At 46.5% G+C, this 16,666-nt stretch overlaps 1 protein-coding gene across 2 annotated transcripts in view; it reads right to left on the bottom strand.

Annotated features, from left to right (window-relative positions):
• The window catches only part of MTHFD1L (methylenetetrahydrofolate dehydrogenase (NADP+ dependent) 1 like), a 190,611-nt gene that overhangs the window by 120,275 nt on the left and 53,670 nt on the right, over positions 1-16,666 (bottom strand). Inside the window, exons 12-17 of one of the 2 annotated variants that reach the window (XM_047733489.1) lie at positions 14,385-14,521; positions 12,857-12,903; positions 8,714-8,821; positions 7,785-7,859; positions 6,434-6,536; positions 1,831-1,907 (exon numbers count right to left, since the gene is read on the bottom strand). In XM_047733489.1, the coding sequence (XP_047589445.1) occupies positions 1,831-1,907; positions 6,434-6,536; positions 7,785-7,859; positions 8,714-8,821; positions 12,857-12,903; positions 14,385-14,521 (547 nt within the window). Of the gene's footprint in view, positions 1-1,830; positions 1,908-6,433; positions 6,537-7,780; positions 7,860-8,713; positions 8,822-12,856; positions 12,904-14,384; positions 14,522-16,666 lie in introns of those variants that run through there. The other variant, XR_007128113.1, reaches the window with a different exon arrangement.

The following is a 16,666-nucleotide window of genomic DNA, read 5'->3' as shown; positions in this document are numbered from 1 at the left end:
CAGTACAGCAGGAAGAGAGAAGACAAAAACTCCTGCCCCTTAGAAAACTCACATAAAACGTCTGAGCAGGGGGAGGCAGAAACATGCAAGATAAAGAGAGCAGGCAGGGCGCCTGGGTGGCTCAGTGGGTTGAAGCCTCTGCATTCAGCTCAGGTCATGATCCCAGGGTCTTGGGATCGAGCCCCGCATCCGGCTCTCTGCTCAGCAGGGAGCCTGCTTCCTCCTCTCTCTCTGCCTGCCTCTCTGCCTACTTGTGATCTCTGTCTGTCAAATAAATAAATAAAATCTTAAAAAAAAAAAGAGAGAGAGAGCAGGCAAAGGAAAGAGGGAGTTGTGGGACAGGCAGTCCCAGTTTCTTTCTCTTTTAAGATTTCATTTATTAGCGAGAGCACATGAACAGGGGGAGGGTCAGGCGGACAGGGAGAAGCAGACACCCCGCTGAGCAGGGCTCCATCCAGGACCCTGAGATCATGACCCCAGCTGAAGGCAGCCACCTAACTGACCGAGCCCCCCAGGAGCCCCCAGGCAGTCTGGGCTGTAAAGGGGAGCCGTGAAGGCCGCACTGAGAGCAGCGTGCCAGGATCACAACGAGGGAGCTCTTCCGTCTGGTGCCCGACTCCTTCGTTACAGCTAATGCAAACATTCCCTCCTGCTCTGTTACTGGTCTTTTGATGTTTTTGTACATGTCAGCTTTCCATGTCCAAAATCTTAACTTCTTATGACGTCAAAACGATCTCTTCTTTCACGTTTCTGGATGTCACGTCCGTGACCGCTGACACGGACAGCAAGCCCTGCCAGGTCCGACCCGGCCCAGCTGTGGCCTCTGCCTTCTCTGCTCAGCGGGCCTGACGGCTGCTGCAGCCCTCCTTCTCCTTGGGGATTCTAGGATGCAAACTCCTTTCCCTTCCGAAGTTGGGATCCATTTCCCAGGGCCACTGGCCACTGGCGCCATCGGTGAGAAACCCGAGGCCAGCCCAGGGCTCACTCCTGCGTGATCAGTCAGGACGTCTTTGTCTGTGGCAACTCTTCGCAATCTGCTTTACCCTTAGCATTGGTGTGAATATCACACTCTCCCCGTGCAGCACCTGGTGGCTCAGTTGTTAAGCATCTGCCTTCGGCTCAGGTCATGATCCCAGGGTCCTCGGATCGAGCCCCATGCTGGGGTTCTTGCTCAGTAGGGAGTGTGCTTCTTTCTCTCCCTCTGCTGCTCCCCCTGCGTGTGCCCCACCCCTCTCCGTCAAATAAATAAATAAATAAAATCTAAGGGGGAAAAAAAATCCAGAGGCGTGCTGTACCTGACTGAAAAATCACAGAGTGATTTTATGCTCCCTAAGCATCTGTCTCCACATGAAATGGAAGTAAACATCGTAACTTACCTTCTGCGGTTTCTGCTTTTGGGTAACAGGACATTATTCTTCAAAACATTTCAGGCTACTAAATAACGAGGTGTTTACTCTTTGGTTTATGAAACTTGAGTAATGTGTTTGAGATTTTCTTTTTTCCGTTGTTAGGCAGAGGTAGAATGAACTTCATGGATTTATAATAAAATATGTAAAAATTTATATTCAAAAGACACCCTGAGGGGTTCTTCCCAGAACTACAACTGAAGTCACCCAGGAAAAGGATAGTAAGAAAATACCGGGGCCGTTTTGCCTCCTGCACCCCTCCCAGTCCTGCTGAGGGATGGGAGCAACACCTTGACATGATGAGAAACATACTGGCCACTGTAGGTGGACGACCGAGAGGAGAGAAGCAGAGAACCCACATCGGGGTTGGTGCAAACCATCACTAGCAAGAATGGAGCCACGCCCACACAGAAAGGTCACGTACCTGCCGGGAATAGCCCTTCTCGGTAGGGGCCTGCCCAATCGTTATTTTTCGTAGAAATCGGTCATTTGTATCCAATACTGAAAAAGAGATAAAGCTTCTTCAATCCACAGGTACAGACCAGCTACCCCGTGCACCTGGAACTGTCGTGAGGGCCAAGGAGGCCGTGGGGGGCAAGAGGCTGGTCTGGCTATGCTGCCCCTGACATCCCAGGGAACAGACATAGAGCCAGATTGAAAACATCAGGCGGCACTGAGTGCCGTAGCAAGACGAAGGCGGTGATATGATAGGGTGTGTCGGGGTGGGGGTGAAGGCGGGGTGCCGTGTTTGACTAGGTAGTAAAGGAAAACCATTTCCGATGTGGTCACATTGTACCCTGAACCCGAGTCACAAGAAGAAGCCAATTTTGGTTCTGAAAGCGTTCAATGCTGAACCACCGCAGGATGCAGCCACGACGGTCCTAGGTATACAGCCAGAACCCAGAGCAGGGACTCGAACACGTCTCTGAGCATTCACATTCACTGCGGCATCCTTCCCGACACCCAAAGGTGGAAGAGCCAAGTGTCCATCAACAGGATGAAGAAAATGTGGTCTGCAGACGATCACACAGCCCAAACCAAGGGAACAAACAACCACACGGACAGACATGGGAATGGTATGCGTCGTGAAATCAGCCGGAGAGAGAGGACTAACATTGTATGATCCCACTGACGTGAACTACCAAACTCACAGAGTGAAAACGTGGAACAGTGGTTGTGGGGGACTGGGGAGATGGGGAGTTATTGTTCAATGGGTACATAGTTTTTCTTGGGGATGATGGAAGGTTCCAGGTATAGAGTGTTGGGATGGCATAACCCCTGGAAGCCTAGTGAACGTATTTAACACAGATCTTAACACTCATAAATGGTTAAAATTTCATGATACGTATTATTTTACCCCAATACAATAAAGCAGTAAGGTGGGGAGGGAGGGAAGAAGTCAGTTGTGATTAAAGCAGGTACCAATTTGTATGGCTTTCACTGGTTTGTCTGAACGGCGCTGACTTGCATTTGTTTGTGGAAACTAGGTCTGTTGAGTGCAAACCGGAATGACGATGGCAAGAAATCAGCGAGAAGGATGCGGGCTTCACTAATAATTCATGTGGCTTCCAAGAACAAGCTGTCCGCCGTGACGACGCATTATATGGCCCTGACAAACCTGATGGTGAGAATTCTGTATTTGGGGACTGAGAGCATCTTAGGAGAGAAATGTCAAGCTTTTCCTTCCCACACGAGGCCTCCGCCGGCCTGCCCACCTTGCCCTCCCATTGTTCCCTGACTCAGCCGGTGCCACTCTCCATGCAACACGCCCTCTCTCTCACATTCATGTACACACTCAGATACACAAACACACTCACACGCACACTCAAACTTCACACGTCAAACACATACAGGCCTGGATGATTTGAAGGTCCAGCCAGAGTCTACACAGATTAAGAAACGCTTTTTAAAACTCCCACTAGCTAGTACTTATTGCCAAGACCTGTGGCACAGTCACAGTAAAAACACTTCCCACTCTGATGTGCGGGATACGCAATCCTGGCATAAGACGGGTATGATGTTTGCGTTGGAAATTCAGCTGCTGTTACTGAGCAGAGAGAACACAAACAAACAAAAAAAAAACATAAAAAAGTCTGGCAGGATCCGCTCGAAGCAGGGCCATTGGAAGGCTGTGTGTGTTACGGGGTCCCAGCAGGTTTTGGATGCTTGGTGGGGAGACGTGTGGGTGTGCCAAGGCCACGGAAGAGATGGGAAAATTAAATTCCTACACACAAGGTAGATACCAGGAAGGAACCGTAAGTTAGTGATGCTTCATTCCGGCCTCTCAATGTTAGAGCTAAAGCTGGATGGCAGAACGCACGTGTTCACTCCAGAAGAGTCACTGAGGGCCAGTTTTGTGCCAGGTCCCACACGAGCGGGCCAGGGACGCAAAGACGAACCAGATGTCAATCTCAGATCGGAAGCTCGGACTCGCACAGGAGAGATGGAAGGTGCAGGTGAGTGTGGGTCTGCGGGAGGCCTCAGGCACTACCGTGCTGCCTATGTTCTGAGGAACACCCAAGGTGAGCGGAGCGGTTTCCTGAACAATAGCGGTTGGGGTGCTGGGCGGGTCAAGGCACTTGATCAGGGAGGGCATGGCCACTGTTTTCGTTTTGGGGGTAGAACTGTCATGATTCCCTGCAAGGCTAGCTGGGAGGGCTGTGCTGGGAACCAAGAACTGATGTGACTTCACTGAGGGTGACTGAGGCCTGTGGGACCTCTGTCTAATGGCCTGGAGGTGGATGAACCAACGAGACAGGAGAGAAGAGAAGACTGTAGCCCCCTACATGGGAGGGGCGGTGCTCAGAGAGGCAGGGGCTCTTGCTCCTCTGGGAGCTACAAAATGGCTTGGTGGCTACTGTTCCTCCTCCTCCTCCTCCTTCTTCTTTTTTAAGATTTTATTTATTTGCCAGAGAAGGAAAGAGAGAGACAGAGAGCAAGTGAGCACAAGCAGGGGGAGAAGCAGGCTCCCCACTGAGCAAGGAGCCCAATGCGGAACTCGATCTTAGGACCCTAAGATCATGACCTGAGCCAAAGGGAGATGCTTAACCCATTGAGCCACCTGGGCGTCCCTATTTGTTCCTTCTTTTTGTTTCTGGAATAGTCTATTGGCTCTGGTCCCATGTTATTGCCAGGCAATGAGGCCCATAAGCTTCTGAGAGGAGACACAGGGTGAAAGAAACATCAGTTACATTTCTTCCAAAGGCAGAAAGGAAAGGCTGGTCCTTCCATAAATCCATGCCATTTGTATAGTCCGAGGCGAGGTGTGCAGCCCCACACCATCCCTGAGTGTCCCCCAAGTCATATAAGGACCTAATCTCATCATGAGGATTACGCTATTTCTAGGTCAAACCTCATATTGCCTTAAAAAAAAAAAAAAAAAAGACTCTACATTAAATGTCCTCAATTCACTTGGTAAAGAGTTCCATTTTTTATATTAATTCATGGGAGTCAGAGCCAAACTACCTAGCAAATGTCATTCTAAACTCTTCCAATCCAGGTTGCTTGTTGACACCCATAATATTTTCTTTACTTTAGTACCATTAAACAATCACATAATTCTCGTGTTTATCTGGAATAGCTTTTGAAAAGCTGTCACTTCCATTATTAAAAAAAGTCAGCAGGCTTCCCAGTAAAATGCTGATGACGTTCATACCCATTATTACAACTGTCGTTTCTCTATTAAATAATAAATTGTGGTTCATTCACAAAGGAATATTCTAGATCCATGTAAAGTTACCACCACAATAAAGAGCCAATGAAATGGAACGTGCTACTTGTAACATACACGAAGCTGGCAGGATCCAAAATCTATAGACCTGTAGGTTTTATTTAAAAAGTTATAAATTTTTATAGATTCTACATATATAGATTTTATATAAAAATCTATAAAATGTAAACAAAAAAAACTATATTTTTTTGAGTTTCCAAAATGGCGTTCCTCTCCCTCAGCATGGGAGACAAATGCTCAGAACACTCCTGCTACGGCTCCCATGATGGCGTCTGCTGATGGCTTGGGCAGTGCCGTTGAGTTTGCAAAGCGCTCTCTTGTGGCAGCAGAACCAAGCCACCAGGCAGACTTGGCTAACTACTGTTCCATTTTACGCATGAGAAAACGGAGACAGTCGCTTGTTAAAAGCTGCACAGCTCCTACCCGGTGGAGCCAAGACTCAGCCTCTGGTCTTTGTCTCTCCATGTCCTGGTTTACAGGAAAACACTAGGCTCTTCACGCACTGGTTGAACAGATTCTCAGAAGGAAAGCTTTGTGTCCCCTTCGTGACAGGGGGATACGGGCTGTGTCCAGGAGAGTCTAGGCAAGGGGACGGGGTGGGGACGGGGGGGCAGACAGGCAGAAGGACGAGGTTTGGCCCAGCTGTCTGGAAAGCAGACATAGAGAAAAAGCCCCTCGGGGCCACATCGCGGGGATGCTTCAGGATGAGCTTCCTGGCCGCCTCTGTGTCCCACATGGGATTTTATCACACACACTACGGGCTTCTGAGCAAAGGGGTGACAGAAGAACATCTCTAGTTCTGAAGCCGCCGACCTGCATGATGGGTGCGTGCTCACAAGAACATCTACTACAAGTTCACAGCAGTCAAGCAGGCGTCTGATAAAAGACGTTCTGGAAGTGGGGAGGAAGGAGGAAAGCGAGGGGGCAGGTCTGAGGAGAACGTACAGAAGGGCCAGGCATCCAGACCTCCTGACCCTTCCAAGACTCCCTGAGCTTCAGGCGCTACTACCCAGGGAGAAGGAAAGGGAGTAGCGCTCCCTGGACGTGTGTCGGGGGAGTGAATGGGACAGAGCCCGGGAGGAGCAGCAGGCTCCAGAGGGGGAGTGACTCTTCCTCCTACGTAGGATGCGAGGTGGGTGAGCGAACAGGGGAGATGACTTGTTCTTGAAGCCCACAGAGGGAGTCCGGATCCCACACTGGGAGGGCGAGGGGAAGACATGAGACCAGGTGCTTGGGAAAGCGATTTCAGCGCTGCAACTGGACAACTGTCACCCCCGAGCCCACAGGTAGCGCCTACCTCTCTGCCACGTGATGGTGGAGGGGTCGATGTTGAGACGGGAGAATTTCCCGATTTCCTCTTCTGTCAGAGCGTTGGGATCTGTCTTATTTATTCCCAGTTTCTAATGATGAAGGGGGAAAAATGTGATCGATTTTAGCAAGGAAGAGAAAGCAAAATGTATCCCAAATGATCCCTGTTATTTTATTTCCTCCATGACTCGGAAGTCTTTTTAGAACTACACTGAAATAAAAACAAAACAAAAAATCCAGAAACTACACTGAACTTATAATAAATTGTGGGTGAGACCAATTCCTACCCAAATATCCCTGAAATGCAAGACATGGATATTTGTAATACACCCTAAATGACACTGAAATCAGGCGTGGCTGCTAGGACAGAGAACACGACTTGCTGCTGTCCGGGCCCAAGACTATCAGGACTGGGCGACGTGGCCACGTGTCCTCCACTCAGAAGGGACATCGGCTGCTGTCCACATAACTGACGTTCTGGTTCATTAGCTCTTCTTTCAAACACCAATACCAATAACTCAAGTCAAGGTGATGCCCGTTTTTTAAAAAACAAGTTATCTCTAGTACACTGTGAAAAAAATGTCATTAAAACTCTGAGTGCATCCATTTCTGTAAAGGAAACATTTTCTGAAAGCTCCTAATGAAGCATAAGAAAATAATGTGAAAGCATAAATGCCAACAGGAATGACCCCCATGTTGTGGCTGCTGAGGTTAGTCCAGCGCACATGGTCTCAACAAACTAAACTTGGTTCGGAAGCAGGGTGGTGAGTTTTTAAAATCAATGATCACCCATCAGCGGCTGCCAGTTTTACCATTAAAGTTAGTTTTCAGTCTCTGAAAAGAGCAAGGGGGAATCACTGTGATAAGTAGGACAGCAGCAAACAGAACTAGGAAATGATAATATAGGTAAGAATTAAGATTGCTTTTACTAGTACGACCTTAGCATCTTCCTGCATAAAACCTGACATAGATACATTTTCAGAGAAAATGTATCTTATTTCCTAGAAATTGAAGAAAATTCATGAAAGAGAAGGGCTCTCAGAAATTTGATCTGTCAGTGGACTAGGTACGCTGGGTCTGCAAAGCAGTCCTCTCAGTTTATGGAAGGAACGGAGACCTCAAAAGGGGAACTAGTCTGTCCACCAGCAATTTGATATAATCAGGTCTGAGGTTTCTGGTTCTCTTCTCTTTGTTACGTTGGTCTGTCTCTAGACTTTAACACCTCAAAGGGTGTCTGAAAACCAAGATCAAATCAAGTTCAAAATTGCTGGTTTTGATCATCTTTCTGATTTGTCTCCAGGATTATTTTCTTGTGGAAGAGCCAGGAAGTGCAAACTTACTTTCAGCCGAGCAAGCTGAATGCTTGAAAACTCTCGAACACCATTCACCAAAGGAACGAGTCGATTATACAGTGCCTAAAAACACAAAACAAAAATAAAACCCCACAAAAGCTTAAGAGCCAACTATGAACTTGGATAATTCACAGATAAGACAAAGTTCATTACATTTATAACCAAATTGTTTAGATTAGAGACCCTATTAAAATTCTTGGCTAATATAAACCATGCAGCCTTAAGTTCTATCGTTTTAATAAATCTGACTAGATCTGAAATAAGGCACATTGCAAAGACTTTGCATAAATATAAATATTTCTTTATCTACATAGCCTCACAACCATCAAATTAATATTTATCTATATTTGGCTTCCAAAACTCACAAGGGATTACTTTCATTGGAGGAAGTCAAGACCCTTGTAAATATGCCAGAAAGTCCCACTTTTATCCATGTCCTCTGTCTATGAACAATTAGCACCTGGTACTCTATCCCCATCAGGTGTTTGTTTACATCAGCTGTGTGCACCTGAAGCCCAACAAGGGGGTCTAATCCCTCTCAAATCACATCTAGAATGGCTACATGTAACATGACAGTATAAAAGATAACTTTCTAATCCTCTTAGTACAGACCAGGGACTGGACCTTTGAACAGAATGAAGAGAACTGGTCTACCAACTGCCTTTAAAACTGAAAGTCCTGTTTCAACATACAACTAACATAATTCACCCAACAACACAGCAGGGGTCATAAACTCATTTGAGAAGCAGACCAAAGCATGGATCTTCTCCCCAAGAAATAAGGACAAGTAGAGTTCACAAAATGTTTTATATAATTTCAGACAGTTTACAGACTTCAAAGTTTTCTCATGTACTCCTTAAGAATCTGGAAATCCCGGGATAAGATGCCCAAAAGGGCCAGCAAAGAAACTTTCTCACCTTATTGGTTTGAGTGTTTTCATGTAAAATCCTCGTGTCAATAGCGGCAGCCAAGAGGTTATTGGCAGCAGTGATGGCATGGATGTCCCCGGTCAAGTGAAGGTTGAACTGTAAATGACATGAAAACGTCTTTCTACTGGTCTCAGACAAGCATGGCAGTGTTCCAGGGCTTTCTGAATAAATAAACTATTGCACTAATTACACATAGCCTTATCATGAGCTAAGTCCACAAAATAGCCTAAATCAAAAAATCAATGTCAGAGTTTTCCACTTGACAACAAAGAACTCTTAAGCCGACTGGGTCACCACAAAGTCTTTCGTCTTTTGTTCCTGGGTTAAGGGTGAGACATTCTGATGGCCTTAATAATCAGTTTCCTTGTTTTCATGATTTAGAAAATAGTGTCACATCGAATATACTTTAAAATGAGGCAGAGAATAAAATAAACAGTAAGAAAAGAATAATATATGACAGAAAACCTGAGAAGTAAAAAAAATGTTATCACCCTCAAGACTCTATTCTGTTATTTTCATTCTGGTCTTAAGTGCATGCATGTTTATTATTTGTAGACTGGGCATACTTCTAACACATTTGGTAAATTTTCATTTAAGGAACTTATTACTCTATGTGTTTTAATATAACTATCTTGTTTATATGTAGTTACAGTTCACAGAGTCTGTATAATGGAATAGATGTTCCAAAAGTTTTCAGTTTCTTATGTCTAGATATTTAAATTGCAACCCAATTTTCACTTTTGCAAAGAAGGCTACAATTAAAAAGAATACATGCAAATAGTTTTTTTAATTAGTTGCTAATAAGCCATATATTTCCAGCAGTGTGGTTTCTGGATTAAAAATCTTGATAATACCACCAAAACTGCTTTCTGAAAGAATTGATATGCCACGCCCAAAACACCAGCTGATCAGTAAAAACCTCATTTTATAATATAAAGTATATGATAAGTAGAAAATATGAAAAATTACATATGTATATTTTATAAAATTCATAACTTCTAGTATCAAGATCATAACACCAAAATAGTTTACACCTTGTTTTTTTTTTTTAAAGTAGGTTCCATACTTAGTGCGGAGCCCAAGACAGGGCTCAAACTGATAACCAAGAGATCAAAACCCGAACTGAAATCAAGAGTCAGACACTCAACAGTGTGTCAGCCAGGCTCCCCTACACCTTAGCTTTTATTTATTTTTTTTTAAGATTTTATTTATTTATTTGACAGACAGAGATCACAAGTAGGCAGAGAGGCAGGCAGAGAAAGAGAGGGGGAAGCAGGCTCCCTGCTGAGCAGAGAGGCCGACGTGGGGCTCGATCCCAGGACCCTGGGATCATGACCTGAGCCGAAGGCAGAGGCTTAGCCCTCTGAGCCACCCAGGTGCCCCCTTTTTCTGACGTTTCTGTTGAATCCTTTCCCCATGTTAAAATTAAAACTGGTCTGTTTTTCTTTCCTTTTGCCTATTTGATATCCGTTGGGGTGTCCACTGGCCCCAAACAGGTCTCTCTTCTTCTGACCACAACCCCTTTGCCCCCATAGCTTTAGCCACATGGCCATTACCCCGGCCCCCCATCCTCCATTTCTGACCCTTTTTTTTTTTTTTTTAAAGTAAGCTCCACACAAAGCATGGAGCTTGAACTCATGACCCTGAGGTCATGTGGGGCTTGAACTCATGACCCTGAGATCAAGACCTGAGCCAAGATTAAGAACTGGACACTTAACGGACTGAGCCACACAGGTACCCCTCCCTCCATCCTCTGTTAAAATGACTATGGGGTTGCTCAGCTCGCTAACCTGGATGTCTTCCCCCTCCTCATGCCCCTCATCTAATTCTGCAAACCGAGGAAACACGTCTTCCGTCGCTGACAACCTTTCTCCATCCTCAATGCCACCACCTTGGACCACACCACCATCTTTCCTCTGGTTCTCCTTCTAGACTCCTAGCATCCACTCTGGACTCCTGGCAGTCTATTCTCTGCACAGAAGCCAAGAGGATTCTTATAAAACTCAATTTATATCATATTATTACTTTGTCAAGATTCCTTCAATGGCGGACAATGATATTCCAATAATATCCAGGCTCTTGGTCATGAACTTCATAGCCTGAAAGAGCTGGCCCCCGCCCGTTTTTATACCTCACTCCCTCCACCCCTGCTGGCCCACAGACACAAATTGGTGCCCTCTTGTTCGCTAAAGAGAACCAATGCCTTCTGCCTCAGTGCTGTCCTCTGAGCAGGTCCCACTGCCTGGGATACTTCCCCCAGCCTCACAATCCTGGCTCCTTCTCACCCTTCCAGTCCCAGTATTTTCACTTTTAATTCCTCAACCCATCTGGAATTTATTCAAACATATCCCCATGACTGTTTATTAAGGTTCTTTCGGTACACTGTCTATTCATGCACTTGGTCAACAAACATGATCTAAGTGCTGGGCATTGTGCTCAGAGCCGGGGAGACAGAGAGATGAACAAGATACCAGAGGTCTTTGAATTCAAGGAACAAGCTGCCTGATTATTTCTGGCTCACTAATGATCACAAGGCAGTTACAACTATCATATGCCTTAAGTCTGCCCCAAGTCTGAGCCATGCAGCTGATGCCATGTGACAGCAGGACACCAATGCCTTTTGAATATTTGCGCAGAAATCCCCAAGCCATTCCCCTGGGCATGTTCCTGGTACTCCAGATCCCCAACCTGGCTTCCTGGCTCTGGTTCTTCCTGGCTTGTGAATATTACTCATCCCCGTTCAGATGGGAGGCTCGGGGCTATCTTTTCAGCAATGCCCTGCACTATTCTCTCTCACCCCACCCCCAATACTCAAAAAGTGTCCAGATTGCCCTTGTAGCTTCCCTGACACTCAGGCCTCCATAGGTAAACACCTTTCCTATTCATCCAACGGAACCAACACACATTTCCCAGTGAGCCTCTGTTGTGTGCTGGGCGCCGGGCTGCGTGCCGGGTCTCTGGCCTCTAACGCACCCCGGGCTACCGATCCGGATGAGAGAAACAGAATCTGAGGGGATCTGGGGGGTGGAACAAAAGCTAGAGAAGGACAGGCTGAGGCAGGGAGGGCACAACAGGAAGGGAAGAACTCTCCAGGCTTGGAATCAAGAGATGAGAGGCCAGGAGTTGGCAGGGAGTCTGACGAGGTGGGGAAAGGGCGGGTGCCCGTGGGGACCTGAGGCAGGGAGGCTGGGGCACACGAGGACCTGCCATGCTACCCGACATGGATGGTGAGGGGGTCGCCACTGAGATGCACTGAACAGAAAAGCAACCGGCTCAGACTTGGGTTTTGGAAAGATTTCTTGGGACCAGAAGTAAGAGGCTGATGCAGAGAGAAGTGAGGAGGCCTGCTCAGATGGTCAGATGCAGGGGACAAGGGGGTGGTGATGTGGGGGTAGGAGTTCTTACAGAAATAAGAATGGACACCTTTGGCTTTTTTTGCCCATTTTTCTTAGGAACTATTTTTTCTTTTTTAGTAAAGATTTTTAAAAAAATATATTCATTTAACAGAGAGAGCATGAGCAGAGGGAGAAGCAGGCAGAGGGAGAGGGAGAAGTAGACTCCCTACTGAGCAGGGAGCCCAATGCTGGACTCGATCCCAGGACCCCAGGATCATAACCTGAGCCGAAGGCAGAGGCTTACCCATCTGAGCCACCCAGGTGCCCCTCTTTGGAACTATTTTGGAGTATCACTTTGCCCAAGGGAGGAGTCCAGATCCTCCTGACTGGGACGTATAGCTGACGACTGATGGGGAGCTAGGTCTCCACTGTCTTCTCCAGAAGCCTTGAAACCATGTGGAGTTTGGAATTCGGAATTTTTGGTCATTTGGAAACAGTGTGATATACCTCTAGTTTTTTAATAATATACCCCAAGCAGGGTTTAGGTCTGCATCCGTGAATCAAATCTGCAGCAAAATATCATGAATGTTTACAGCAAATCCCATAGACACGAATGGCTCAGAAGAGTCAATGTCAGGTTTTGCCACTGTATGTCATGCAAAGGGTTTTGGTCTGCAGAGCCTTTAGGATTCTGGGATTGAGGATCAAGGACTGGACCTGGGCTTATGGGGCCCAGCAAAAAGTTCCAGGAAGGAAAAACAGTGACACATGACACGTTTTTCCGAGGAGATCTTACCTCTTCCATGGGGATGACCTGGGCATATCCTCCACCTGCAGCGCCCCCTGTAGGACAGAGAAGGCATTGTTTGAAATCCGTCACCAACTAAGGCCATGCAGGATGATCAGGGTCCTAGGGTCACAGCTCCCCCAACCCAGCAGGAAGGCCGGCACCCCCAAGATGAAATAACAGGTGGTAAAAAACATTAACTGCCTCTCAAAGCAGAACAAAAAGGGGGAAAAGTCCCAACTCTGTCCAACTGTGCAATGGAAGGCCTTCAGTGTCTTGGTTTAAAAAAAAAAAGGTAAAAATAATATAGCAAAGGTCATTACAGCCAACACGAGATTATTTTATTCATTTATTCTTAGATCTAGGCAGCTGTGTTATCTAAATTGCACATGCCTGAAGTATCAAAAAACTCGGTTCAAAAAAACCCATCTGGTGAACTCAGACTAACACATGGTAAAATTCAGTCAAGTGATTTTAGATAATCATATGTAAGGTCTGGTGTGCTGATTATCACTCAAAATAGTAAAGTTACTACATTAAAAAGATTTTGTTTTCTTTAAGCAAGAGTGGTACCTCCCGCATCCTATCATTTCACAGTGCACCATGTCTTTTATACGCTATCTCATTTGGCCCTCGCAACTCAGCGAGCCAGATACTATCAGCCACTTTGCGTAATCACAGATGTGACTCAGCGAGGTGACAACCAGCAAACACAGCGTCACACAGCAGTAAGCGACACGGCCCAGATAAAACCACAGCCTTCTTGCTCTGAGTTTAGCGTTCGTCCCGCTGCATCATGTCTGACATCCTATGAGTTATGGGTACTTAATGAGCCAGGACTTATTAACGGCTGTGATGGTAACATAAACATCATCCTGCGAACAACCACCATTGGTGCCAAGAACCAATAGTAATTGCAGCAGGAAAGGCTGTTGTAATGTGAGCTGGAGAATGACGTCATGGCCAGTCAGCGGAGAGGGAGTAGGGAGTGTGCCCGTGCCTGATGTGGGCCCAGCACAGCCAGACAGAAATTTCCCGGCAGCTCAGTCCACGGCCGGTCAGCTTCCAGAGCACGGCCGGCCTGACAACAACTTTGACGGGATGAGCCCTCGGGCCCAGCTGAAAGGCTCTCTGACTGTTTAGAGGGAAAGGCCTTTCTCCGTGGCAGGGATGATAAAACGCCAATACGAGTGGCAGAATCGCAAAGCGGCTTGGCAAAGAAGGTCCTGATGAGCTCGATGGCTTCCGCCCAAGGCTGGAGTGGTGAACACAGGCCCAGCGACTGCTCTAGGGAACCAGGGAAATGGGCTTCCCCGGGGGGCGTGGCTGACCCCTCCCCACAGACTGCAGCCCCCTCTGCAGTGGGGGGCATCTTGGGGTGACCACCACATACTGAGTGTGTGAGGGGGGTGCACGTGGGGTTGGAATGTACCAGTTCCTCTGGTCTTAACTCCCTATCTGTCGATGACGTTCTTTCAAAACTTTTCTCTGCCTCAAATTTTGCCCTGAAAAATGTACCAGTTGTTAAATCACGTACCTTTAACTCCAAAAGTTGGCCCTTGAGAAGGCTGCCTGAGGCAGGCAAAGGAGTTGATGTTCAGGTGTGCAGTCAGTGCCTGTACAAGCCCAACTGTCACGGTGCTTTTCCCTTCCCCGAGAGGGGTGGGTGTGATCCTGGTGTGAGGGGGAAAAAAAAGTGAATTTCATAATACTTCCTGAACAACCTATGCAAAATCAACCTACAGTACCAGAACCAAATCAGAAGCATTTGGAAGAGAACACGTCACCCGAAAATTCACGTAAGCGTTTCAACTCTCAAGGACGTTCACATTCTATTCACATGACACAGGCCATGCTTACGCAAACCAAGATCCAGACACACCTCCAGCAAGAGACCAAAAAGGAAAAGTTATTCACCAGTGATAACATTCTCAGCTTCAAGAAATGGCATAGCATTATCCATCAAGTGGTTTAAATAATTAAGACGACCTCATTTCTTTTTGATGGATGATCTGGCACTCATTCTTCTGGGGCCATTTACTGGGGGTTCAATGTGGGCACAAGGCCTTCTCAGTGATCTGTGGCCAGATTCCTAGGATTGGAAGGCATCCTATCGTCCCACTCACCTATCTCCTTCTAGATATTACTGTTCAGGGCTTGTCTCTACCGTGTTTCAACACAAACAGTGATGGAGGCGTGCTACCTCTATGGTAGCCCATTCATTTCCAGATAGTGTTTATAATCCCAAGGAGAGATGTCTGCATTCCTGTGGCTCCTATCTCACGGAGTCAGACATATTCAACTCCATCCTTTCTCATCCAACAGCCCCTCAAATACTGGGGAAGAATTAGTCCACCAAAATGATAAGCACATAGGGCAGAAACTTGGCAATGGGGCTGTGTTATGAGAGCACACGGCAGGAGGGTCTGATGAGATCTGGAGCACAGGGAAGGCTTCAGAGAGAAAGCAATACCTAAGATGAGAGCTGACATCTCTCATAATCAAACAGAAAGCTGACATCTCTCATTATAACCAAACATTAGCCAAATAAAATTGAGTGTGGGTTTGGGGTAGTTAATACATGAGGCTTTGTGCTTTACACTTATTGGGTACTTTTTTATCCTCATTTAATGGACGAGGAAACTGAGGCACGAGAAGGTTCAATAATTTGCCCAGGGCCACACAATTAGTAAGCAGTAGAGCTGGACATCAAAACCAGGCAAGCTACCAGACTTCCCCAGGTTACTTCTAAGGAAATGGAAGCAATTCCAGGTTACTTCTATGGATAGAAAATTTTTAACTGCTGTTAACCATTAATTAACAATTTCAAGCATGGGAACAGGAACGATCACTCAGTGAGAGTAACCACAGTACAAAGAGGGATAAGGATGGAATCATCCAGAACACGTTCTCTTAATGAATAGTCAGAAAAAGCAAAAGGAAACTTGGAAGGAGCAGAAGCGAGAAATCCTGAGGATGAGGCAGGGGTGTGACAGGGTCTCTGAAGGAAACCACGGAAGTCTGCACAGAATCACCCGCCACAGAGACACAGAGACGTCTGACGCCAGGTGAGGGCCTGGCAGCCTCACCGTCCCTAGCAACAGGGTCGCTGGTAGCGAGCTGGGACGCCAAGCCAAACACACTTGGTGAAGTAAACTTTATTTTTTTTTTTTAAAGATTTTATTTATTTATTTGAGAGAGAGACAGTGAGAGAGAGCATGAGCTAGGAGAAGGTCAGAGGGAGAAGCAGACTCCCCATGGAGCTGGGAGCCGATGTGGGACTCGATCCCGGGACTCCGGGATCATGACCTGCGCCGAAGGCAGTCGTCCAACCAACTGAGCCACCCAGGCGTCCTGGTAAAGTAAACTTTAAACCCCTCAAGCCACATGACACTTGGTCGCCATGAAGACGCAGTTACAAGTGTTTACGCTTTGAGTTAACTTTCTATTTTCTTGGTACAAAAACAATAGAAGCAGTTGGTCAGCCAAAGGCATCACAATCTTGTGACAGCCTGAAAAAAACAAACAAACGCGGAATCAAGGATAGGGCGGATTAAGTACTGTACTGAGCATCTTCTGTTTACAAAGGAAGAGGTGGTTTACTTGAGCGTGTCACATGAAGAATTACATTTCCATTCCCAAGGATGGGCTATCATTGCTGCTGGAGACGGCCCAAGGCAGACACACCCAGAGATGACCTCTTCAAAACTCCAGCAAACCATCCAAATTCTTAATTAGAAACATAGGACCGCTTAGCTTTCTGCCAACTAATACAATTCAGGAAAATCAAAAAGCAGGAGGTATTTATTGGGAGAAATA

The sequence above is a fragment of the Lutra lutra genome, chromosome 6 (assembly GCF_902655055.1).
Source record: "Lutra lutra chromosome 6, mLutLut1.2, whole genome shotgun sequence".
In the NCBI taxonomy this organism is placed as follows: domain Eukaryota; kingdom Metazoa; phylum Chordata; class Mammalia; order Carnivora; family Mustelidae; genus Lutra; species Lutra lutra.
Note: the sequence above shows the minus strand (reverse complement) of the source record. Positions and strands in the feature narration are given on the sequence as shown.